General features: G+C 38.5%; 1 protein-coding gene and 1 pseudogene across 1 annotated transcript in view; both read left to right on the top strand.

Annotated features, from left to right (window-relative positions):
* GMCL1 (germ cell-less 1, spermatogenesis associated) overlaps positions 1–9,135 on the top strand; it is a 49,040-nt gene extending 39,905 nt beyond the window's left edge. The window contains exon 14 of the mRNA XM_056813429.1: positions 8,890–9,135. Within this exon, the coding sequence (XP_056669407.1) occupies positions 8,890–9,120 (231 nt within the window). The 3' untranslated portion in view covers positions 9,121–9,135. The remainder of the gene's footprint in view (positions 1–8,889) is intronic.
* A 36-nt stretch (positions 9,136–9,171) lies between these two features.
* LOC100618262 (rRNA-processing protein FCF1 homolog) lies at positions 9,172–27,669 on the top strand (annotated as a pseudogene).
* Positions 27,670–27,768: the final 99 nt, after the last annotated feature.

The following is a 27,768-nucleotide window of genomic DNA, read 5'->3' as shown; positions in this document are numbered from 1 at the left end:
TCTGACTTAGGCACAGATCTCTTAGGATGCTATCCTGGAGATGATGCCACCTAGATTCCTAAATGACCTTCCATCTCGAATAGGCTGCAATGACCCACTGTTAGGATATGGTAGCACAAAAAGACTTTCCTTGGTGACTGGAGAGAAAGGTGAGAGAGGGAAAAATTTAGTATGATCCAAAGAGGAATCTTATTTGATCCAGGTCATGTTACTTGTGGGGATCACCATTCCCCAAGAGTCAGTGAGGTTCAGGTTTGTTCAGAACGTGGCTGGTGGATCGCTTCTAGGAGGTCCGCTCGAGGAGAGGCTGCCACAAAGTTCTCTTGCTGTGGGGTAGACTCCAGCTTGTAGGTCTAAGTTGTGGTACCCTAGAATCAAGGATGTGCTGGTAAATGTCTAATAACAAGATCTCCCAACATATATGTGCATATATTAAATATATATGCATACATGTATATATACACAAAACACACCTTAAATTTAATCTGCATTATTCATATTTTCACTTCTTGAAGCTAGATAACAACAATAAATCAAACTCTGATTCACAGATTTGCCAGTTTCCAAGATGTAAATGTTAACACTGAAAATTAAACAATTGGTTCTCATCAGCCTATTGAAGCCAATTTCAGCACATTCCTGCTTGGAAAGGGCATAATCAAAAAATAAAACTAGCTAAAGAATATGAGGGGAGGGGCAGCTGGGTAGCCCAGTGGATGGAGAGCCAGGCCAAGAGATGGGAGGTCTGGGTTCAAAGCGGGCCTCAGACACTTCCCAGCTGTGTGACCCTGGGCAAGTCACTTGACCCCCATTGCCTAGCCTTTACCCACTCTTCTACCTTGGAACCAAAAACACAGTATTGATTCCAAGACAGAAGGTATGGGTTTAAAAAAAAATGTCTATCTTCTCTGCTTCTGATTTATTTTCTTAGCTTGTTTCTTAGTTTGATTTATTTTTTAAGCATATTTTCTTAGCATACCCAAGTTCTTCTGTAAGAAATGGACTAGGAAGAGTGCCAAGCTCCTTCCTAGAGGTGGTAACTGTTGTTTTTCAGTCGTGTGGATGCTTTATTATCCCATTTGGGGTTTTCTTGGTCAAGATACTAGAGTGGTTTGCCATGTCCTTCTCCAACGCATTTTAGAGATGAGGAACAAACAGGGTTAAGAGATTTGCCCCAAATCACACCGCTAGCAAGTGTCTGTAGTTGGATTTGAACTTAAGAACAGAGCCTTCCTGATTCCAACACCAGTGCGCCATCTGTTGTGCACCTAGGTGGTAATATTTGCTCCTCAGATATCTCCTCGATGTTCTAACCGTGCCTTTTCACAAATGGTAGAAGTTTCCCGCAGGCGGATTTTGCAAAATGTACAGCATTCATGTAGGGGAAAAATCCTGGCTGACCCCAAGACAGGCTCTCCCGCCAAATCCCAGTTGACCGTCTTAAGCACAAACGTCTGACTCAAGCCTTGGTCCAGGAGTCGCAGCCTGGTAGAGCTTGGAAGGGACCTTCGGCGGCTTTCAAGTTCCAGTCCCACCTGACGGAGAATCCTTTCTCCAATGTATCTAACGTTGGGTTGCCCATAGCTGCTGGAAGACCTTCCGCCATCCCTTTGGGATGGCCAGGAGGCAGTTTTCCCTAAACTTCCACACCAGGACTCCCCTGGCTGTGTCAGCTCCCAGCATCTCCGCTTTTGATCAGGAGGCACCCCTCGGGGAAGTTAGACCCTCACCTCTCCCTGGGTACCCACCGCAGCCCGCGCACAGGAGGCATTTCCCACCCCTCCGCCTCGCGGGTGGGGCGTGGGACGGGCTGGCACTCCCAGGAGCGGGGACCTGTTCTTCTCTCCTCGCCTTTTCTTTTGGCCCCAGACGGGATGAGCAATGGTAAAAGTTTGGGAGGGGCAGCACAGATTTCATTCCATTATCTTCTCAGATATCTGAATGTTTCTAATTCTGCAGAGCATCACGACTCTCTCCAAACCCCGTGTTCTCCCCTTCCTATAACGCTGGACGGTCTTACTCCACTGAAATGATCCTTTTCCAAGTATTGTCTGTAATCCCTCAGGTGCTAACTCTGACATCCTTTTCTCCTTTTTCCCCCTTAAAATTTATTTATTTAATTAATTAATTTAGAATATTTTTCCATGGTTACATGATTCATTTTCTTTCCCTCTCCTCACCCCCTCCCCAAGCGGATGAGCCATTCTGCTGGGTTTTACATGTATCATGGTTCAAAACCTATTTCCGTGTTATTAATATTTGCAATAGTGATCATTCAGAGTCTGACATCCTTATCTTTTCCCTTAAAATTCATTTATTTATTTACTTAATTTAGAATATCTTTCCATGGTTCCATGATTCATATTCTTTCCCTCTCCTCCTCGCTCCCCTCCCTGAGCCGATGAGCCATTCCCCTGGGTTTTACATGTATCCTTGTTCAAAACCTATTACTATTATTAATATCTGCAATAGAGTAATTATTTAGAGTCTGACATCCTTTTCTTGATCCTAATCACTTCTAGGGGCAGGTAGATTCCTGCACAGTGCATAGGGCACTGGACTTGGAGTGAGGAGGATTCCTCTTCCTGAGTTCAAATCTAGCCTCAAACAATACTCGCTGTGTGACCCTGGGAAGGGCATCTGACCTGTTGGCCTCCGTTCCCTCATCTGTAAAATGGGCTGGAGAAGGAAATGGCAAACCACTCCAGTATCTCTGCCAAGAAAACCCCAAATGAGGTCATGAAAAGTCAGACAGGACTGAACAACAAAAATCTTCTTGATGCTTCTCTTCTGCATTTAACATTATTGATCACCTTCTCCTCCTAGCTGCTACCTCCTTGCTGGGTTACTGAAAATTATTATGTAATGGAGAAAGCACTGAAGTTGGAATCAGGAAGTCCTGGGTTTGAATTTAGTCTCAGCCATTTACCTCTCTGAGCTCAGTTTCCTCAGGTGTAAAATGATCTTTTCCAGCTCTAAGTTTATGGTTTTAAAAATCACATATACTTGAAGTATGTCACCTAGAATTAAAAACAAAACAAAACACCTATTTGTTCTCTTAAAAATTTGGGAAATAGAATTTTCTATCTCAAATTATTTTCCAAATAGTTTCTTCAGTGGGTTTAGAATACATTTGTTAAAATGTAAAAATGTAACACCACCTCATGAGTTTGCAAAATCTAATTAGTATGGGAGACAGATATTTACTAGATGAATTTCAACATAAACATTTTCAGAACTGGTGAATGGAATTTAAAAAATGATTAACATGATTTTTAGAGAAGCCAAAGATGAACAGCTTCCATTTGTGTGTGTATATAATTAAGGGGCATGTTTTTCTGTTTTGACACCCATTAGAACCAAATATTGGAATAAAAAAAAAATAAACTTAGAACCAGACTTTTGAATCATTGATATCCCAAAATGTTAAAATGGGATTTTCCAAAACAAGGTAAATTTAATCACATTTCTCTCCCTTAAAATATCATTATGAACAATATTTTAGACAACAAATGGGTTTTTATACCATTAATAAAATATTTTCAAAATACAATTTCATCTATATCTCTTATACTTTTATTTTTATTTTGTGTAACTTTTATAATGTGTATAATTATAATAGTACATTTATATAATTTCTTACAGTAAATTACATATATGGGAAATTGCAAAATATTTCTATTAAAGCAGGGCCTCATCAAGACATTTGAAAATCACTAGTCTTGGACATATCTCTATATTTTTTTTCCTCAAAAAGAGCCTGGGGATGGAGGGGGCGGAGCAGGAAGGTAGCATGATCCAGGCCCAGAGATGAGAGGTCCTGAGCTTAGCCTGGCCTCAGACACTGTCTAGCTATGTGACCCTGGGCAAGTCATTTAACTTCCATTGCCTAGCCTTTCTGTTCTTCTGCCTTGGAACCAAAATACAATATTGATTTTATATGTAAGATAAGGATTAAGAAAAAATAACATGAAAGACTTTGCCAAATTCTTTGTTAAAAGTCAAAGTAAAGGGGGTAGCTGGATGGCTCAGTGGATTGAGTGTCAGGCCTAGAGATGGGAGGTCCTAGGTTCAAATATGGCCTCAGACACTTCCCAGCTGTTTGACCCTGGGCAAGTAACTTAACCCCCATTGCCTAGCCCTTACCACTCTTCTGCCTTGGAGCCAATACACAGTGTTGACTCCAAGACGGAAGGTAAGGGTTTAAAACAAAAAAAATCAAAGTAAGCCATATTTACCACTTTAGTAATCCAAAAAAGAAAAGAAAGTTAATTTGGCCAAAGGTCTATTTTTGAAGAGGAAGGATGTCCACCAATTTATCACCACTTGCAGGAGTGCCATTTTGGAGAAATAAGTTGTTTCTCAACCTTCTGTCTCCATTAGGAAGGCAGCATTTGTAAGTGTCCATGCATACTGCCATAGCTGTTTATGGGTAGTTTGGAAAATATTATATTTCATATATAATCTTCACATTTTGAAAAATATTTATGCCTCTTCCATTTATATTTGATCCACCATAGGATGATTTCTTCCGCCCAATTCAATGGATAGATATCCGAGGACCTGTGAATTGGGTTTGGAAAAATGAGATCTTTATTTAAAAAAAAATTAGTTTTCTTTAAAAATAGCAATTCTTAAAAAAAAAAAAAGGATCTATTTATGTTATCCTGAAAAGGAATCCAGAGGTTTCTTCAGACTCTCAAATGGGTATTTAACACACAGAGATCCCTAAAGCCTGGGTAAGATTGGGGGAAGATGTTAGAGATTCATAATTAGTTTTTACTGCTGTTGAGATCTGATTCAATATCAACTTTCTGTTGTTTCTTTTTACTAAATAGAAGATTTTGGATTCTCACATTTGGTTCAAAAAGATGCTTTAGTCCAATCTAGAAATAATTCCCAATGTTCCATAAAGATCAGCTCTCAAAAGTGTTACTACTTGCAGTGGGAAGAACTTTTCAAAATACAAATGACATAATTACTGGCACTACGAGAACTCAATTAATTGAAAAGATGGCTTGATACATCTTATTGTTGAACACTCACCCTGTCTCAATCTCCCTATCTGTAAAATAAGAATAATAATTCTACAGTATTTTTGTGTGTGTGTATGCTAAGACTGAGTAGATTGTGTGATATAGATTAAATTCTTGGCCTTGATTTTCTGCTCTTATACTTCCAGGAAAGCAGGGATATGAATCTCCATCCCTGCTCTACCTTGCACAATGTAGGCAATACACTGAGTTGATTTCTTGTAATTTCAAGTAATTTCTTGACTTGAAAATGGGGACTATTTCAGTGGATTGTTGTGAGGAAACATCTTTCTTTAACACATAAGTGGTGATTTAATGTTTTGATGTGAAATATTAAAGTACTAGACAAATGTGAAAAAATCTTCCACCTGTGTTCAAATGAATAATTCAGTGTGAACTATTTAGAGTGATCATTAATTAAATGCTTTCTGCACTGTTTCTTTTTCTATAATGTTGACCATCTCTTTAACAATAAATTCTACTTTCACCAGGAATCAAACTTCATAGCCATAGTTTGCAGGTTCTATTTTCTTCCCTCTTTAAAAAAAAAATGAGACCAGTCTCCTCTAGTCCAATGATTTCTCTCACGTTTTCTGTGATTTTTCAAGGATTACAGTGGCTCAACAATCCCATAAGCCAGTTGTTTGTGTATGTGAGGATGGGTTAGGTAGCTTGAACTCATCAGGACCAACTAGATATTGTTCTCTTGATAAATTCTTACTTAACTTGGGTGTTGTCTCCCAGTTAGCTATTTTTGGTCCTGTCCTTTCCAATCCAAAAACCATTTTTCCTTGACAGAGAAAAGAGAAGTGATTTCCCCCCCTCAAAAATAACATGAGAGGGCATAGTGGACACGAGAAGTCCTAGACTCAGTATGGCCTCAGACATTGCCTACTTGTGTGACCCTGGAGAAATCACTTAACTTCCACAGGAGGAGGAATAGTGGGTCCTGTCCATCTTTGAATCCACTCTCTTTCCTAAGAATGTTGCTAAAATTCACATATTCTACTCTATCATCAGCCTGAAATTTTTGTTCTCATCTTCACTCTCTTTTGACTGTGTAGAGATAGAAACCTTTCCCTCTATGATGTTATTTTCTCAGAATAAGTTTAGTATATCTGCATTTCCCCCTGCATCACTGGGATGTGTGCTTTCATTCTTCCCATATGTACATATGTACTCCATACATATGTTTCTGGCTGTGTAGCTTCTGCTAGCTGTATGGTTGAATCAGTTAACTCTTGATTTAAATCATTTCCTATGAGATCTTCATCTGAGGTTGATTGTACTATGTCCTCTGCTTTATTGGAAAATGAATTCAAATCATATCTGTGGCTAATCTCATATATTTTTACTTGGTCAGACCCCCCCTCTTCCATATAGAATGTTGGTTTCAAGTCTGCCATTTGCATCCTTGGTTGTTCTATCAGTTACTAAATCTGTCATTCCATTCATCTGTTCAAATTTAACTGTTATTTCATCTCCATTACTTTGAATATGATTATTATTTTCAAATGTAATGTCAGCTTCATTTTCAGTAAATTTTATATTGTCTAAATCAGTCATTGTAGGATGGAAAGTTTTAGCTTCAGGATTCAAACTATATGTTTTTTCTAAGGAGATCTGTGCCACATAGCTATTTGAAGAATTAACTGAGTTTTGTGGTTTCTTGTGCAAATCTGTAAATATTTCCAAATCATTTACATCTCCATTAACAGTAACCTCATTGTTAACAGTAAAGTTATACTTTGTTTTTCCGTTATAGCCATTTTGCTGCAGGGAATTGAAATTTTGTTTCTCTGTATCTCTCACTAACTCTTGCTTGAGTTTATGTGACTTTTTCTGACTTTTTATTTTACAAAATTCAATTCCTGTGCCCAGTCTGCACTGAAAAAAGTTTTCCAAAAATGTTTTGACTTGATTTCTACTTTTTTCATGTGTGGTTACTATATAGGTTTTCCCCAAGTCTCCTATCTCTGTTATTTGAGAAATGATGTTTTTAACTTCATCAAGCTGTTTTACTTGTCTCTGCCTGTCACTTGATATTTTGTTTGGTTTGTATTTCTTAGCACTCACAGATTTCATTTCTTGCACTAACTTTTCACTTTCTTATCTGTTTTCTCCTAAGTTTAATAGCAGTTTGTCTTTCACTATTTTCCTCTATCTCCATGTACCAAACTTAATATGTTATAGGCCTGGCCTCATAATTCTCTTCTAACAATGTTTGGGCTTAGTCCCTGATTTTATAGTTTCTTTCATTCCCTGCAAATCTATTGCATGTTGAGTGGATTTTAATGTACAATGCTCACAAGTAAGATTTTGCTTATTGTATTTTATTTGTGTTTTTATTGTTCTTAACTTCATACTTTTTTAGAAAACAGTCTTTGATCAGGTGTCCTGTCTTATGGCAGAAAAAACATTGCCTAGTCTCTCTCTGCACATTTCTTGGCTTATGTGGGTATGTTTTAACAGTATTCAAATTCTTAATTTCCTCAATCTCCTTGTCTCTTAAAATTTTCTGTGATTCTCCCAATTTTTGCTGTAAATCTGTCACCTGTTTACTTTGCTCTGCATGACTTTCAAATATGTATTGCACAGCATCTCTTTATTCAATTAAACTCACTGTATAATATCTAGGAAAATAATGTTTGAAAAAATTTCTGAGGTGTGGTGTGCATCCCTTTAGAAATTGTCTCCTTATGTGGCTTACAGACTCTTCCATGTCCCTGTCTATGCCCATTATAGCTTCAGCTGTCTCAGACAGGTGATCAATAAAGGAAACTGGATGTTCTCCTTTATTTTGCACCAATCTATCAAATTTTCCCCAAGCATTTGGCTTTGAGCAACACATTTTTATGGCTTGGAGCAAATCCTCCCCGCATTTCCTCAGGTAGGTCATGCTGATGGGATTAGAGAAATCATTCTTTCCTTTGCTCCTCTGTAGGCCAACTTGTCAGAGCAGTTTCTGACCTAGTCCTATCAATGAACTGACAATGCTCATGGGGGCTAAAAAGTTTTGCCAAAAGAAATTCAACATCCTGAAAACTGGGTTCAAAAATTCAGAAAGCATGTTTCAGCTCCTTATGAGTGTTTATAGGGCTTGCCGATAAACCTTGGGAACCTTTTCTTCAGGGAATCTAATTCCTGGGTAGTAAACTGTCTATGAACCTTTGAATGCAACACACCAGCTGTGTTAGAAATCTTATAAATGTCTTTGAATAGAAAAATTTTCTCAGCTTCACTATTTGCCTCAGAGTCCTTGTCACTGTCATTGCCCCTTGCACTGGATTTTGCTTTCTTGGCCTTTCTGTCTTTATCCTTAGTTGCATTGTCTGCCTGACCATTTCCCTTATCCTTTATCTGATCTAGCCCTTTTGCCTTCAGGAATTCTTCAAACATGTTCTTAACTAGTCTCTAAGTTTGTATCCACTACCATGATCTTTGCTAGTGTTTTAGGGATCACACATTGGTAAATTTTTTAAAAGTAGGTCAGTATCTGTATTGCAACCATGGAAATGACGCAGATCTGTGTCAGATTTTGCCAGAGAATGGTTTCTTTTTGAAATGGCATCTGGAGTATGAACATTGTGGTGTATTGCTTATGTATTCTATAGAATCTACAGTCATTATTTGTCATTTTGCTATATAAGATATTATAAATTCAATAAGCCTATAATAGCTGTCAGCACAACTACCCCACAGATCACTTGCTTAAACATCTTTGCTTTAGGAATTGTGAAGTTCAGTCAGTCTGGGTGCCAAATTGTAATAAGTAGTCATAAGGGACTATATTGATTGGTAATTAATAACTAACAGATCAGGCAGTTATCTTCTTTCTTCTGTCTTCCCTTTGAAGCCAAGGGAGGTACTTCCTGGATCGTCCAAGGCCTTTGCCATGGAGCCTGCGGGACCCTGTACCCAGCTGGCCGGCTACCTGTGCCGAGGCCTTCTACTGAGACCAGGTGCTGGGCGGCCACACTGCCTCTCCCAGCCGCTTGGCGGGTGGCGAGGCTGTAGCGGCGGAGGAGCACCAGGAGCACCAGGGCCTGTGGGAGTGGTCGCAGTACCCCGCAAAAGCAGCCTTTGAGCGACTCTTGAGCAGAGGAGAGGCCGGAAGGTTGCTCCCGCCCTAGTGGCCATGGTGGTGGCGCGGCGGGCCTCGGAAGCCGCTGCTAGAGGACAGCACCTGGAGGCCCCGTCTGTACCTGAGCCTGCTCAGCGTGAGCCAGAGCCTGTGGCCGCGCCGCCGCCCGTGCCAGCCATCATCCCCGCCCTGGCGCATCTAAGCAGTGGCCGCTTGCCTTCGCCCCAGCTACGCTTTCAGCTGCCTAACGTGCGCTTCGCCTACGCATGCGCAGGCCCTCTATCACGGTGGCCTGGAAGCCGACCCGGAGCTGCTACTAGGCTTGTGCTCCACCTTGCTGGGCGTGGCTGGTGCACTCGGCGCCCACCACACCTTCCGCTCCACACGGAATTTCTCACTTCCACAGTAACTGCCTCTGCTCCTTCCATTCCTAAAGTGAGAGCAGGTTTTGCTACTTAGCCTGGCTTTGAAAATTCTTGGTACAGTTCTGACTGTTACTATCCAAGTTCTAAGCCATGTCCAGATTACTCGATAGTCATCTAAGCTCCAAGACAACAAGAAATCGGAAGACAGGGTTATATAAAGGTAAAATGTCTAGGTAGGCTGCTGCACCTTTCCGTCTAACAAGTCACCAAGGCAACAAGAAATAATGCAGGACTAGATTATATTTTTAAAAAATTATATATTCACTCCCATGCAGACTCATAGCAATTTGGTTTTATAAGTTTTTGGTCCCTACAATAGAGGTCATTGTCAGTCAACGCCAACCAGCAGGAATCTCTCAAGCTCACAACAATATCCATCCCCTTTCTATTCCAGTTCTATGACCAGAAACTTAGCCAAGCTTTGGCAAGTTCACCGAGGCCTGGGCTCTGAGTAGCTGATGGAAATTCCAGGTTCTAGACCGACAATAAGAGGCAGATGTCCAGGAGGTCTGGATTGGTTTTGACAGGGGATCCCTCCCTACAAAACTTTTTTTCCATGAAGACAGTGGAGTTGTGCCCAGGACAGTCCAGCATTAAAACAATACCTTCTTCATGAAAATGTCAAGCTAGTTTAGAAGGTGTTAACTTGAGCCCAGCTTCTCCCAGTTACCTACACTACTCTTCACAAAGTATTATTGAGTTTGCAGTTGGAATATAGGCCAGGCAAAGCCCCAGGTAAAGCCCTAATTAACTTGGCTATTCATTGGAGCAGATGTACTATTTAATAAGGCCAGGCAGTCTCTTTGATGCCTCTACTCAAACCAATTCATCTTTACAAGATCCAACAATACTTTAACAAACTGGTTAATTCCAAAGTAAATTCTGGAACCACAACCTTCTCCCTTGGTGGAGCCCATGGATTTGCCAGTTGGTTGATTCTGGAGGTGCAGGTCTTTGGAAGTGCCTCCCAATTTTTATAGGAACCCCTCCAAAGTGCTAGGCAGAAGGTGTCCCCTGTGAGGATGTGGCCCTATAGGGAACCTTTCCCATTCAGGAGACCAGGAGGAGTAAACCTCAGAGTCAATGTGGCAGAAAGCTATAAATAATTGTAGCTCAATGATGAGCCCTGGTCAGCTAGCGTATTGGCCAGTAAGTTGGAATATTTAGTGATCACTTAATGATCAGTCAAATCCCTGCCATTGGGGCTGCCCAGTTTGGCCCAAATCCAAGCATTTTCCTCTGGCATTTAGTGACCTCAACTTGTTGGAGATTTATGTTCTCACTCAAAGACTAGACTAGCTCATTTCTGCTTATGGGGTTAACAGTTGCTGCTAGAGGATGCTGTGTAATTAGAAATCTGTTACCCTAAAACTACATTTCCTGGGATCCCACTGACTTCCTGACGTTATGTACTTCCTATAGACAGGGGGATATATTCAATGGGGTACCTGGTCTAGTGCTCTTTGCTTCCTGGGTGGGGACTGAGGTGGTAAGTGGGGGTTTTGAACAGGTTAATTAGCCACAGGCACATGGTTTTTATTTTGTTACCTTTTTATTCCTTTCTTTCTAATGATCATTAATAAATCTCTTAAATTATGATATTTTCAATTATTGCATATTAATTAAAATTTTTACAATGCCTAGTATTGCTAGCAGATGAATTGGACTGGAACAAATTTTCTTAGATTACATTCTGCCCATAGCCTCAACAGGGAGGGAGAACTTCTTACTGCTTGGCAAAGCTTTTAAACTTTTATTCTCTCACTTCCCACAGTGACTCTTTCAAACTTTTCCACTCTTCTCAAGATATAACTTCACCCAAACTCTGGATTGGTTTTGACAGGGGATCCCTCCCTACAAAAATGTTATTCCATGAAGACAGTGGAGTTGTGCCCAGGACAACCCAGCATTAAAACAATACAACTCCTCCATGCAATGTAGATCCTAGCCTCCTACTTCCCTGGAATCAAAGCCATTTGACAAGAGCTTGCTTAGTTTTCCTCCTCTACAACTCAAAACTTCAGTTTTGTCACCCAATTCTGCTTTCTTCCTGCCTCTTGTCTTCATGGGACAAGGAGTCCTTGCTTCTTGACAAGGGTAATTCTTTTCAAAGTCACAATATCTCAGAGATAGAAGGGACCTTGGGGGTCTTCTAGTTCAATCCAGGTCTGAACAGGATTACCCTAAAATGTCAAACTCAGGGGTTGCAGGTCTCAAACAACCAGTAAAACTCCCAAGTGCACTTCCAACCAGATTAAAATGTAATTGGGAAAAGTTTAACAAAATAAAAATATAATACAATACAGATAATGTTAATTTGTGGGTTTCTAATATGAGTGCCACAGGGATCCATTTCTATTTGTGAGAATTTCCCTGATAAGTGGTGATCTGACCTCTTTTTGAAGACTTCCAGAAATGGAGAACTCGCTACCTCTCAAAGCAGCTCATTCTACTTTTAGACAGCTCCAGTTGTTAAATCTAAATCTCTCTTCCCTATGACAACTCTTCAAATACTTAAGGGCTATTAAGTTACTCCACTCAGGCACACATCCTCTGGCCTTATCCCAGTCTTTTCTCCAAGCTAAGCATCCACAGTTCCCTCAATCATTCCTCATATCAGGAAAAAGCCTTTACATTTGGCAGAAAAACCTATGACTTCCATCCCAGTCCTGGGATCTACATCCTGTATCTTTAATCTCTCTATCCCCACTGGCTCTTTTCTATTAGCCTATTAAGATGGTGAAGTTTCTTAGTACTAAAAAAAAATCTCCCCTTGATCCCTTTAACTCTTTCCATTTTCTCCAGGCTCTGACTCTCCAGACTTCATTTTTCACCCATTTCCAGAAGCCCTTTCACCCTGGAACAGCCTGTGGCCTTTTCCTCTGACTGGTCAGTTCCTCCTAGAACTTCTCCTTTAAAGAAAGTGTCCAGGCTGGCTTTAAATTCTCTCCAGGTTTTTCCAGGCTCTGCTTCTGATCCTTCAAATTTATTTCCCCACCATGTGTCCTATCCCCTGTCTTTCCCTTCTTCCCTCAGCTTCTCAGCTTCCTCTTCTGTGTTGTCTGACCCTATTAGAATGCCAACTCATTATACAAACCATTCCCCAATTTACAAATGGTCAAAGGATATGAACAAGCAGTTTTTAGATGAAGAAATGAAAGCTATCAATAACCACATGAAAAAAGTTTCAATCTTGATTAGAGAAATGCAAATTAAAACAACTTTGAGGTGCCACCTCATAACTATCAGATTGGCCAAGTATTAAATGTTGGAGGGGATGTGGTAAAATTGGGACTTTCATGCATTGGTGATGGAGTTGTGAATTGATCTAACCATTCTGGAGGGCAATTTGGAACTATGCCCAAAGGGCTATAAAACAGTACATGCCCTTTGATTTGGTAACACCATTTCTAGGTCTGTATCCCAAAGAGATTTTTTAAAAGTGGGGAGAAGGACTACTTATACAAAAATATTTATAGCAGCCCTTTGTGATGGCAAAAAATTGGAAATTAAGGGGAAGTCCATCAATTGGGGAATGGCTGAACAAGTTGCAGTGTTTGATGGTGAATACTATAGTGCTATAAGAAATGAACAGGATGGTTTTAGAAAGAGTTGGAAAGACCTACGTGAAATGGTGAAGAATGAAATAAGAAGAACCAGGAGAACACTGGACACAGTAACAGCAATATCATAGAATAATCAACTGTGAAAGACTTAGTTACTCTCAGGAATGCAAGGATCCAGGATAGGTCTGAAAGACTTACGATAAAGAATGCTCTTCAACCTCCAGAGAAAGAACTGTTGGAGTCAGAATGCAACTTCAAAGCATGTGATTTTTCACTTGATTTGGATTTTTTACTTTGGGCTTCTAGTTTTATATGATTATTATCTTAAGAAAACAAACAATGCAGAAATATAGTTTACATAATAATACACCCAGATTAAATTATTTGCCCTCTCCAGGAAGGAGGAGGAAAGGGAGGGAGGGAGACACTGGATCGTATAACTTCAGATATCCTTTGTGGAAAATTGTTATTACATGTAATTGGGAAAATAAAATAACTTCACCAAAAACCCAAAAGAATGTTAGCTCTTGAGGGCAGAGACTAGCTTTTTACTTGTATTTGTATTCTTAGTACTTAGTACTACCCAGTATATAGTAAGTGCTTAATAAATGTTTGTTTACTTTACTCTTCTAGCTATCCAATCAGACTGTCATCCCATTCTGCCCTTGTTTCACCACCAAAATTCTTGAAAAAATATTCTCTTTCTCATCACCTACTTACCCCTCAATCCTTTATACAATCTGGTTCCTGTCACCATAGTGTTATTGAAATTACTCTTTAGAACATCCCCAGGAACCTCATCACCAAATACAAAGACTCCTTTTCTCAGTTCTAATCCTCTCTAACCTCTCTGTAGCTTTAGAAACTGTCAACCATGGCCTCTTTCAGGAAATATTCTTCCCCCTTGGGATCTAAGATCTCTTAATTTTCTTCCTTCCTCTCTTCTTCATTGGCTCCTCCTTCATTTCCTATCTCTTTAATGTTGGTGTTCCCTAGGGTGCTGCTCTTGGCCTTCCCTTCTTTCTTTACACCCCCTCCCTCCCTAGATAATCTTATTCACTCAGATGGTTTCAATTAGGATCTCTATGCTGCTAACTCCCAGATCTATATCCCTAGCCCTTCCTTTCTCCCAAAGCATCAACAAGTTCTTGGATCCCAGGTGAAAAATGTCTGGTTTAGGTTGTGGTCAGTGTCATAGAGTTCATGAGGGGAGTTGGAAGTCAAAATATTGGAAGGATCATCCAAAGAATTACTTGGAAAATTAGAAAGCAGTCTGGCAGAAAACAGGCTACAAACAACTTTGTATACCATCTTTAACAATAAATTTTAAGTGGATTTGTAATTTGAATATTTGAAGATCAAACTATAAAAAATTTAAATATCTATGACCCTGAACAAATTATTTAATGTTTAAGCTAATAATGCTAGGCAACTTTCTTAAAATTATAAATTATAGAGAAGACACTAATCTATAAGACAACTCTTAAGACCTTGAACCCAAGAATCATGGAAATAGCAATGCTTTCAACCCAATGCCCTCCACTAATACAATACTGAATGAGATGGAGCTTGGCAATGCTCTTACAGGCGATATAGCCATAGCCACTGAAGACCCAGAAAAGAAAAATTCTCATTCCTGAAGTCCTTGGCACTGTCAAATGGTTCAGCATCTGAAATGGATATAATTAATCAGTGCAAATGAAATTAAACAAGAGGCTTTACTAATGGCTTTGTGGCTGCACCCTAAGTATCATGGTGACTTTCCATCCGAGTTACTGAAACCTTTTATTTATATTATCTTCCCTATTAGAATCAGAGCTCCTTGAGAGGAGGGACTATCTTTTCTATTTGTATCCTAGGACTTAGCAATGTTTTGTACAGAGTAGGTGCTTAAAAAATGCTTTTATTATCCATTCACCCATCCATCCTGAGAAATGGTCTGAAAGAGGCAGTAGAAGGTAAATTTGGGAACTAGTCTTTCTGTCTTAATTCCAAGAGCCTTGAAGAAATGGATTAATGCCCTTTGTTGGATAAGGTAGCCAAAGCTGGTTAATCTGATTTTTAGTTATTGCTAAGATGTAAGAAGGAGTAACTGAAGTAAAGGTTAGGGATGAAAGGGAGTCAGTTATATAGAGTAAGAATTAAGATAAGGTTTAGACCTAGAAGAGATGTTTGAAGTCATTTAGTACAACCTCATTGTTTTATAGATGAGAAAACAGATCCTTTGTTAAATTATTTGCCCAAGGTCACATGGTAGCAAAAAAAAGACACAAGGTTTGGACTCAAGTTTTTCTGACTCCAAATCTACCACATTATAACTCCAATAGTACATTTAAAAGATAGAGCAGATGCAGGTAAATCAAATGTGGGAGGGACACTTCTGAATCTTCAATGCAATACCAAGGGAGGAAGACAGGGATTTGGGAAGCAGCAAATTAGAGAGTGAAGCTGTTGTAATTTTTATTAATGACTTGGATGAAGGCATAGATGGCATGCTTCAGTTTATAGATGACACAAAACTGTGAGGGATATGGTTTTGTAGGATGTCTTAGAAGTATATCAGTCAAGGAATAATGAACTGAAGGAATTCCATGTGAACTGAAACAACCTCTAGGAATTGATGCAGTGAGAGGAGCAGAACCAGGAGAACATTGTACACAGAGACTGATACACTGTGGCACAATCGATTGTTATGGACTTCTCTACTAGCAGCAATGCAATGATCCAGGACAATTCTGAGGGACTTATGAGAAAGAACACTATCCACATCCAGAGGAAGAACTGTGGGAATAGAAACACAGAAGAAAAACAACTGCTTGATCACATGGGTCAATGGGGATATGATTGGGGATGTAGACTCTAAATGATCACCCTAGTGCAAATATTAATAATATGGAAAAAGGTCTTGATCAATGATACATATAAAACTCAGTGGAATTGCTATGGGAGGGAGGCGGGAGGAGGGGAGGGAAAGAACATAAATCATGTAATCATGGAAAAATATTCTAAATTAATTAAATAAAAAATTTCAATTAAAAAATAAATAAGAGGATTGAGAGAGAGAGATATCTTCATGGAACTAACTTCAGCTTTGCTTGTCGAGGACCCTGTATAAGGAAGGAGCAGCCCAGATCTAGGAGCTGTGGTGGTTTGTCTGAGAGCCTAAAGTAAGAGGATGAGGGAGCTTGAAGAGACAGGGTGCTAGGGAAAGCGTGGAGGCTGCTGTGCTCCACCTCTGGAGTCATGGTGGACATCATTCTCCCATTTGACTATGAGTTCCTTGAGAGCAGGGACTGTCTTGTGCTTTTCTTTGTATATCTAACCCTTAGCACAGTGCCTGGTACATAGTAGATACTTAATAAATGCTTTTGACTGACTAATTAATAGATTTCAGTGTTTGGATGTTTAATGGAACCCTCTCCCTGTCAAAAAACAGAGTCTTGCATTAATGAAAATTGCATTTTCCAGAAGTTCAAAGAAGTGAAAATATTGTTGTTCAGTCATGCCTGACTCTGTGACCATAATCTCTGTGAGATTTTCTTGGCAAAAATAATGGACTGGTTTGCTATTTCCTTCTCCAGTGGATTAAGACAAACAGAGATTAACTAACTTGCCCAGGGTCATGCTGCTAGAGTCTACATCCAGATTAGAACTCAGGTCTTTCTGAATTTAGACCCTGGATTTTATCCACTGAGCCATACAGCTGCCTGAGAAGTGACAATGGGGAACTGTTATTTGGGGACTAATTCTAACCAAGAAAGAGGAACTGACTACTGAAACAGAAATGATGGGAACTTGGGAGGAAATGCCTTTTCCATCTAAGAATTCTTGCTAGAGAAGAGAAAAACCAGACACAGTCTGACATTATAACCCTAGATTTTAGGAGAGCAAATGTCAAAGGGTTCAGAAAAAGGATAAGTAGGATCCCATGACTTAAATTCTGCAGGATAAATCAGTCTAGGAATGCTAGTAAGCTCTGAAGAATGAAATTTTAAAGGTTTAAATAGAAGTAATTAAATAGAAGTAAATTAAATAGAAGTGCTTTTTAAAGAAGCATTATAAAATACTTTATTTTAAAATTTAATTTCAGATATTTAACAAATATAACAGTTTAAGAGTCATTGTTATGATTCTCTCTTTAATTTTAAGAATTTAATTTCAGAATTGCATTCAACAAGCTGAAGAGCTCAAAAACATGGAGGGTTTTGAGTTCCTATTGAAAAGCAGAAGAGATAAGGTCAGATTCTTAAACAGCAGTCACAGTAATTGAAAACCACAAAACAAAACAAAGAGTGCTTGGAACTGATTTTTTAAAACTCCATTATAGTCACATACATGACTCAAGCTCACAGGACAAATCCCCATAGAAGGCTACCCTAGGTTGAAGGTGCTTTGTGGGTCATCATCCACTTAAGCCTTAGCTCATAAGCTAAATAAACATGGATAAGTTTATCTATAATAGTCATCGGAAGACACAATTAATTCAAAACAGACACATTTAATGAAGTAGCATATTAATGGAGCAATAAAACATTTCCTCCATCAACCTGAGGCACTTTCTCCCACAATTGTAAACATCATTAGTGGGAATGTGGGTACATGTAAGGAACAGGAGTGGCCAGGGCACACACAGAGGAGGTAAATTTGACCCGGGTATGTGCATGGAAGGGTATACATTTGGGGAACATTTGTGGTCAAGATGTACTTCTAGACAGGCGATTCACATATCCAGTTCTGAAGGGCCTTTGATGTCTTCAAGTGATGGTATTATTCTGCTCTCACTGGACTAGTCCTCTCTGGCATGTTTTCTCTGATGGATGAATAGTTTCTACCAGCCAGCATGTGAAATTCTCTCTTTTTCTGGCTTCAACTTGTTCTTGGTTAGTTCATTCTCATGAGAAGACTAGGTTCTGCCATGCTCTTTTACTTAAAACAAACAAACAAACAAAAAAACCAAGAGGTTTTTCTAGAACCTTTAGACAACACCCCGCCCTCTGCTTTGGATGTAGGACCAATAACAACCCTTGTAGGGGGAAAAACCCACTCAGATTTCTTCATTTACTTAATGAATGGTAAACTTCCTTTCATTGTCTTGGTTTAAAGGCATTTCATTTCCAGCAGAATATTTTTTTGTCCCAGGTGCTAACTTCATTTGGACACAGACCAGGGTCTTCCCACTAGCGAATACATTCAGGCTTAATCTTTTTTTTTTTTTGACTATACTTCCTGGTCCAGTGGGCTGGAGTCTCTCTGTTGGCAGCTTCATTCTGATTTGTGATGAGCCTCCTACTTTTAAAATTTTAGTTTAAAAAATTCTGAACTTAACACATACTGACTAAAACAAGTATTTCCATACACAAAGTAGAACATAAAAAGAAGATTGTGCAAGAAATTGTGATTATGTATAGCATGCTTTTTCCTTTTTTTATAATAAAATTAACATGTAACATTTAAATCTTTCCTGTTTGTGATTTTTTCCTCCCTGGCCTTCTGTTCCCCCTTCTATGGATTTTGACAAAAAAAAAGTTTCAATGACCTCTTTTTTTCTTTCCTTTTTAAAAAATTCTATCATTGTCCTACTTCCTTCTTACTACCCCCACTTCCAGAAACTAGGGAGGGAAAGAAAAACAAAATCCTTGTTAAAAAATATGAATAGACAAGCAAAACAAATTCCATGTTGTTTTATCTGAAAACATATTTCTACACCTATACTTTGTCATCTCTCCTCTTTTTTTCCCTCTTTTTCTCTGCAATGTAGGCCTATTAGTGATAAACCGGAATAAAAGTATATGTGTATAGTTTAGTGACATTGGGTATACCAACTCACAACTCTACCAATAAGGTGTCAAAATGTCATCTTCTTGAAGCCCCTCTGATAATTGTGATTTTGTTATCTGTACCAATGGTTATAATAGTTATGAAGTAGAATTTCAGAGTTATTTTAATTTATATTTCTCTAATTATTAGTGATTTGGAACATTTTTTTCAATGTCTATTGCTAATTGGATTTCTTCGAAATTACCTTTATTATTTTAGGGCCATCATTTCTTACATGCTTGAAATAATTCCTTATATATCTTATAGCAGACCTTTATCAGAAAATATTTTCCCCTCAAAAGACATTTTTTTGTCTTCTTTCTCTCCTTCCTTCCTCCCTCCTTCCTTCCTTCCTTCCTTCCTTTCTTCCTTCCTTCCTTCCTTCCTTCCTTCCTTCCTTCCTTCCTTCCTTCCTTCCTTCCTTCCTTCCTTCTTTTCTTTGGTCTTCTCAGTTATAAAACACTTTATGTAATAGTAATAGACAGTCACTAGTGTTTTCCAAGTTGGAAAAGGAAAATCACTTAGCTCCTTCAGGTTTTCCCCTCCTTTCCCTCAACCTCAGACAGTGAGGCGAAAGAGAAAAGATGTCACCTCCTCCCAGCACTCCGAGAAAGAGTAACTACTACTCTCTCAGAGTAATTGCCACACCCCTCAGAGTAACTGCCACTTCCAGAGACCAAGTGCCACAGAAAAACCATTAAAATCTCCCCCAAGGTCAACATTTGAAATTGACACTCTGTCTTAGATCTGTTTCAAATTCCAATTCTTTCTCAAGTCAGCTTCTTACTTCTTATATCTAAACTAATATAACAAGACTTAGTTTCTAATATCATCCTTATAGATTGGATTACTTAAATTTTCTATTTCTTGTTCTGTTAATTTGGGAATGGGAAGGATGTGCTTTGAGAGCCAAGCCAGAGGTCTCTCAAATGGGAGGGTCCTTCTGTCTACGTGTGACGATTCAGTTGAATAATGCATGAGAGGCACTGCATGCTCAATCCCATGTCAGGCATCACACAGTGCTCTGCCATGGCACAAGGTTCATTTATTATATAGGTCCAGTGAGTACATACTTTTCTGGAACACAATCAATTTTCTACATACATGTTTCCATAGAACATAACAACAGATGTGAAGCCTAAGGAGATAGTCAATGAAACATTGCTGCTATGACAGAAATAGATGAATGACATAAACAGGGTGATCTGGAGGTTAGTTCTCCCTGACCTATGTATGACTATGACTAGTTAGGAGAATTATTGTTACTTTTGGTCAGCTTTCACAATCAATCACAATTAATTAGGAGATGGGTAACAAGACATTTCATAGCTAGGTACAGGGTTAGAGGGTAATTTAATGACAGACCAAATTTGGGGTTTTCCTCAATTTACAAGTTCCATTTTCCTTGTGTTATTTTAAAGCACCTGACAATGTTGTCTGGTTTCTGTCCACAAACAGATTTAGTGGAGTGTGTCCTGTAGACCTGTGTTTGAAGGTGATTGATGTTCTTGGCTTGCCTGGTTTGTAATGGGAGTGAATGTAACTCCGTGGAGAGGGAAAGGAGGGGGATAATAGGTAATAATATTTAGGTTTTAATTCTTTGAATGTAATCTTTTAGGGTAATAATCTGGGGGGATTAAGGTGGCATATATGTGTGTTAACCCTATAAGTATTTGCTCTCATATTATTCCTCCTGTATTGGGGAGAGAACAATAACCATAACAATTCCATTAGTAAGGGAAGTTAGAGAAAGGAGTCAGACAGAGGGGGTACAGTGGTTGCCTTATTATCTGGGGGCTTTGTAGTCTCCATTTCCCCAGTCTATGACTCTGTCAGACAGGAGTCATGATGACTCTTCACAGATGTGTTCTCATATTCATTCTTTGTTGTTTGTTCTATATAATTTTGCAACATTCACTTTGTTTTAGTTATGGTACCTTTGATTTACATTGTTATAGCCATTGTTTTAGTTGTTGTTCTTTTCTATTTCCATTGTTGAAGTTATAGCATATGTTTTTTTCTTGGTTCACTCTGTGTCAATATTTCCATGTGTCTCTGTATTCATCACATTCCTCCACTCTTCTTGCAATATAGTAAGAAGCCATTACATTTAGGTACCACAAATTGCTTATCAGTTTCCCAAACAATGAGCTTCCACTCTATTTCCAATTCTTTGCTATCACAAAAAAAAAATATTGCTATAAGTATTTGGTATACATACAAGCAAGATAGGAGATTTCTCTTCTCTTCCTTCAATTGGTGGTCTCCAAACAGGGGATAGATGACCACATATCTCCTATGCTGTATAGGGAAATCTTGCTCAAATGTGTTTTAGAATCAGTGGTTTCTAAGGCGTCTTCCAAATATGGTTAGCACAATACATAGAATGTGTACCTGGGAATTTAAAAAATTTGTTAAAGTTGATAAACAATAATAAATATGGAATCATGAAGGACATTATCATTATTTACCATCAAACACACTAAAATTAAACTAAAGCCAGCTTTAGCCAGGCCCTGCTATAAACCTATAAACCCTCAATAAACCTGAATTATCCTTTAAAGAATTAGAATGAAGATATATTCCCCAAGGATCATAGTTATGTTAAAAATTTGATAAGATAGGAACAAAACAAGACTGGAGGAAGGAAAAGTCCAGAAAAGCAAAATAATAAAATAAAGGAAGGGAAAAGTCCAGGAACAGATTGCCCTGTTACTGAGATGATATTTTTAAGAGTTACTTGAGTGACCCAGGCTGTCATAGAATCCAGATCTAAGGAGGGGTGGGTTAGGGGATATTGGTTTTACATTCCAATGAAGTAGGACCCAAGACCAGTCTCTGTGAGGGACTGAGAGAGGTACTGGAAACTATATTTGAATTTTTATCATGCATCCTTAATTACTAATGTTCTTATTTTAGGGATCTTTGTAAAGCTATAATTAGCACTTTAATGTTCATTACAGTCAAACCTAGGACCTGAAGCCACTTGGGACTAATTAATTAACTGAACTTAATTTTAAAAACCATGATCAACAAAATATTTTTTAACAGTACAAACTTCAAATAGGAGACCCCAAAATACCAAAAATTTTGTCACGATAACTAGGTATATATAGACACACAGTCAATTTTCATAATCTCTTTTCTTTGACCAGATAAAGAACCAACCAATTAGACCAAAACAAATCTGATTCTTTATCTTGCTCTCCTAGAGAATAAGATTTTATTTTTACTTTTATTTGTTTTATTTACAAAATGCTATAGCATTATGCTACTCCATTTTCTAACAGCTAATTTGCTTGGCTTCATCTCCATGAAACAACATTCATCCTCTCTCAAGTTAAAAAATCAGAAATCTCATTACCAATAAGAATAATTAAGATCTTGATACTCTATACTTTTTAAAACTCATCCTCATTGCTTCTTCCCTCTGATTGGAGGGCTTGAGGGTAGAGCCTCCTGGCAAAGCCTCCTTTATATTATTTTTTCCTTTATTCACAACCTCCCATTTTTCATCAGTTGTTCTGCTCCCCAGCCGTAGGTACCATCTCTGGTCATGCCCCACCTTTCAGCTTCCTTTTGAATGTTATCTTTCCTCATTAGATTTTAAGCTCCTTGAAGGCAGGGCCTGTTTCTTTATAACTTCACATTGGTAAATTCACTGTCTGCCCTCTACAGGACTTAGTGCTCCAGGCTGGCCCTACTCTCTGCTGTCTCCAGTGTCTTTCTTAGCTAATGTCCTTGACTATGCTTTTTCAGCAAGAACTGGAACCCTTATCCCAGGACCAGCAGGAAGCTTTCTCAGCTCTGTTCCTAAAGAGTCTCAACTAAGGGGGCTGATAGTTAGATCAGTGACACCCCAGCTCTAGGCACCAAGTTCTCTTCTCAACTGTCTTGATGTTCACTGTTTTTAAACTATAAGTCTAAATCTCTCCTGTTAGTCCTGTTAATCTAGTAGGTAGTTAAAAAGCATTGAGCCAGGCTATTCATAAAAGTCAAGTAAATGATTTTTTTTTGTTCAGGATTCTTGACCTTTTTGCATGAAATGAGGCCACTCAAAGTCTGATATCTTTACAAACTGCAAATAGCTCAGCAGCTGGTTTACTCTATTGCCTTACATGTTTCAACAACTTCTATATTAAGACATTCTGTGCTTATCCTATAATTCAACAGTCTATATTTTGAAAATAAAATGAAAGTATCACATGGTTAAATTAAAACTCAAAGGAGTGACCAGCCAAGATGGCAGAGAGGGAGGAAACAGGACAGCACAGCTCTCTCAACAACTGCGCAAAGAAACTAGATGAGTGCCAGACTAGTTAACGATCAGAAATCTAAGAAGAAACCACAGTGGATCATCTTTGTAACACGAGATCACAAATTCAAAACCACGGGCAAGTGTTGAGGACAGGAAATGTGGAAAAAGAAAGATCTGGGATCATAGAGCCAAACTCTGGAAGCATAACAGAGAGCCTGGGAACTTGGACTTGGGCAATGGCCATAGCTCTGATGTGCTATTCACTCAGCCCCAGGATTAGGCTCCACAGTTTGGTCACTGGGACTCAGCCTTCAGGTGATGAACAATACCTCAGTGAGGTCACTCAGATCTCTGGAGGGGGAATTGAAGATTCAGTTCCTAGAATGTCCTCTATCCAAGAAAGAGGACCTCAAGGCCAAACTCCTAAAGCGGAAGAGGACCTTAGCTCTGTCTCTCTAACCCAGGAAAGCTGATGGTGGAGCCAGATCCTGCAAGAACATGCAATTCACTATACCGTCATGCATGCCCCTGGCAGTAGATCAAGAGGTAGTCAGATCAGGAGCATATAAAGCCCTGACAGACCTACCAGAAGTACACAGAGCTAGCCCTAACACTAAGTCCCAATCTGGGAAGTAAGACTGGAGGAATAAATAAACAAGCAAAAGATAAAGAGTTATCATGATGCCGGGGTAACCAGGACACAAATCTAAAACTGGAAATAACTCAAAAGAGCAAAAAGCAAAGCCTCAAAGAAAAAACATAGCTTGGGTTACAAGATCAATTAGAATTCCTAAAAGAAAAGATATGAGAGGATTTTTTAAAAGTTAAAATGATATTGTAAATGAAATGTGAGTTCCTTGAGGGCAGAGGCGACTATTTGTCTTTCTTTGTAATCCCAACACAGTATAGTATCTGGAACTTAGTAGGTGTTTAATATATATGTATTTTAATTCTTACTTTTCTGTAATAGTAACAATTCTTTGCTCACCCAGCATATGAAGACTACTTCAGCTGAACAGACAGAAGAAACCAATAAGAAGGTTCAATGGCTGAGATGGCAACGCAGCAAAGCACTGTGGAGTGCTCAGGGCATGTTGGAGCACAAAAGACAACACGGCCATCCAGTGCAGCTGAGGAAGTCTCCAGGTGTAACGACTTTTCGTGCCACTGGACCCAGGCTTCCAACACCAGAGAGTGGGACTGTCTCTGTGCATCGACTTTTCCACTCAAATCTCCTTCACGCACAAGTGTCTTTGTGCACACTCATCTATCATAGATGAAAACGCACAAAGACAATCGTCATCCTCGATTACCGAGAGACTACTACTACTACTACTAACACAGAAGGGCAACAGTTAGCAAATGGGGTTAAGTAACTTGCCCAGAGTCACAAAGCTAGGAAGTATTTGAGACTAGATTTGAACCCTGGTCCTCTTGACTCTAACCTAACTCTTTATCTACTGTACCACCTAGCTACCCCTTAATAAATATTTATTGACTATGTTAAGTATCTCATATCAAAATCAAGTAATCTGGGGAGAAAAAAAAGATCAAGGAGAGATACTTCAAGAAATCACTGAACAATGTGAAAGTTTAGAACTAGAAAGTAGCCTGGATACAATTTTTCACAAAAGCATAAAAGAAAATTGCACACATATATTAGGATAAGAGAGAAAATGAAAGTAGACAGAATTTACTGTTAAAACTCCAAAATGAAAATTTCTAAGAATGTAATGGATAAACCACAGCTTCTACATTAATATATATATATATATATATATATATATATATATTGAAAGCAGCCAGAAAGAGAGAATTCAGATACTGAAGTAGAACCACTGTCTGGATTCCTCTAGATTTAGAAACTATCACTCATCTCTATCTCTATCTCTATCTCTATCTCTATCTCTATCTCTATCTCTATCTCTATCTCTATCTCTATCTCTATCTCTATCTATCTTTTGCCTTTTGGAATATTGCATTCTACACTCTCCAATTCTTTAGAATTGGATATATACATATATATATATATATATATATATATATATATATACCCAAGAACTACTTACTTAGCCAATCTGAGTATGAGTCTAAGGGTGGGGAAATAATAGACCTTTCCTGAAATAAAGGCCTTCCACGCATTCCTGATGAGAAGACCAGAGTTGAATAGAAATTTTGAAATATTAGCTTGGTAAACAAGAGAAACAAAAAGGTAAATATGTTAGTAATCAGAAGGGAATTTATATATATGAATGATTTGCTTTTTAATGGATGGGGAGAATGATATAAGGATTCTTTCAGAACCATAATGTCATCAATAATCATAAAAGTCATCAAATAAGACATAGAATATGAAAATCAGATATGGGAGTGGTTTACTATAGTTTAATTGTCCTAAAAGAGGAAAACAGGAGATTATGCTGTAGGAGGAAAGAGGAGAGGAAAGGGTAAAAGAAACTCATCTTGTAATTATAAATAGATTATCTCTACTTATTATCACATAATCAAGGTGCACAAGCAGTAATTTACATGGTGGGAATACAGGATTTGGATACATAGACTTTTATTTCAGAGGCAAAACAGACAAAGCTAAGTGATAGGAGCAGTGGAATCCGTGGAGTATCCACCACAGTGACTCAGGAGGTGACTATAAAGGAAGAGCTTTGAAGTAAGAATGGATTTAATCAGGAATTCACCCTTGGTTTTGCCTTAGACTATCTACTGCCTGAGTTAAGTAAATCTATGGCTGCAGTGTTTAGCTAACCCTTGGTGAGTTGATCTTTCCACATAAGATCATAGTATATTGTGTTGCATGATCCTTTCATTTTAGAAATGAAGAAACTCAAAGAGGTTGACTTTTTAAAAATTCAATTTTATTTTATTTCATAGCTGCTCTTTTTGTGGTGACAAAGAATTGGAAACTAAAGGGATGTCCCTCAATCAAGGAATGGCTGAACAAATTGTGGTATATGATGGTGATGGAATACTCTTGTGCTATAAGGAATGACAAACAGGATGATTTCAGAAAGAGCTGGAAAGATCTCCATGAACTAATGCAGAGTGAAATAAGCAGAACCAGAAAAAACATTGTCCACATTAAGAGCAATATTGTGGAACAATCAAATGTGATAGACTTTGCTACTAACAGCAATATAGTGATCCAGAACAATTCTGAGAGACTTATGAAAAAAGAACACTATCCACCTCCAAAGAAAGAACTGTTGGAGTGGGAATGCAGATCAAAGGATATGATTTTTCAGTTGTTTATTTGGGTTTATGTTTTGGGGTTTTGGTTTTATAAGATTACTTACAACATGAACAATATGAAAATATGTTTTGCATGATAATACATATATAATTTTGATCTAATTGCCTTCCAGTACTGGGAAGGGGAAGGGAAAAGAAAGGAAGGGAGGGAGGGAGGTAAATTTGATCATATAACTCAGGAAAACTTTTGTGAAAATTTGTTATTATAAGTAATTGGTTAAAAAAAATTAATAAGGAGATCTAACCTTTGAATGCAAGCACAAGTTGGATAACAGTCCTAAGAGGAGTTCTACACAGAAAAGAAAAAGATTAATTAAAACCAAAGAAGAAAGATCCAAGCACTCTCAAAGAAAGAGAAGTCCTCCAGGACCCAATCTGCTTGCTCTTCCAATATAACAATTGGGACTCCCTTACTACATCCTGGTTGATACTAACTTTATCAACTTCTCCATCAAAGCCAAGCTGGACTTAGTGCAATCAAGGATGGAGTGTCTGTATGACAAATGCATTCCTTGCATAACTGACTGTTTAATGGCTGAAACTGAAAAACTGGGACAGAAATACCAAGTGGCCCTGAGGATTGCCAAGAACCCACGATTTGAATGTTTGCCATGCTCACACAAAGGAACATATGCAGATGATTGCTTAGTCCAGAGAGTCACTCAGCATAAGTATTCTATTGTGGCTACAGTTAATCAGGACCTTAAGTGAAGAGTCTGGAAGATCCCTGAAGTTCCCATCATATACATTTCCAACTACAGGTAGAACATCAAAAGAATGCCAGACCATTATGGAGCCCCTCGATTGTAACTTCAAGACACTGTGTTTCCTGTGATGCCAGCCTACAAAATAACCAGACAGTTAACAAAAAAGCAGCACTGTAGACCTATTATGGAAAATGGGGTTATAGGAACTTATTTTTTTATTCTATTCTGAAGTGACTTTTGTAGCTTAATGAAAAACTAATTGAACTCATTTATATATCTGAATCAATTTTGTTCAGATGTTTCTATAGACTAAGTTATACTGATTGTCTCATTCTTCTTCACTACTGGATAATGGCCTTTTAAAAGGTCCTTGCATGGACTTTCTTCCCTTGCCTATACTCCTATTGTAAAAGCTGCTGCTATGTATAACTTTATTATATTGGGAAAAAACTAAAAAAAAAAAGATCAATAAGGCAGAAGAGCAGCAAGGGCTAAGCAGGTGGGGGTTAAGTCACTTACTCAGGGTCACACAACTAAGAAGTGGCTGAGGTTATATTTGAACCCAGGACCTCCCATCTCTAAGTCTGACTCTCAATCCACTGAGTCACCTA

Source organism: Monodelphis domestica, chromosome 1 (assembly GCF_027887165.1).
Source record: "Monodelphis domestica isolate mMonDom1 chromosome 1, mMonDom1.pri, whole genome shotgun sequence".
Classification (NCBI taxonomy): Eukaryota; Metazoa; Chordata; class Mammalia; order Didelphimorphia; family Didelphidae; genus Monodelphis; species Monodelphis domestica.
Note: the sequence above shows the minus strand (reverse complement) of the source record. Positions and strands in the feature narration are given on the sequence as shown.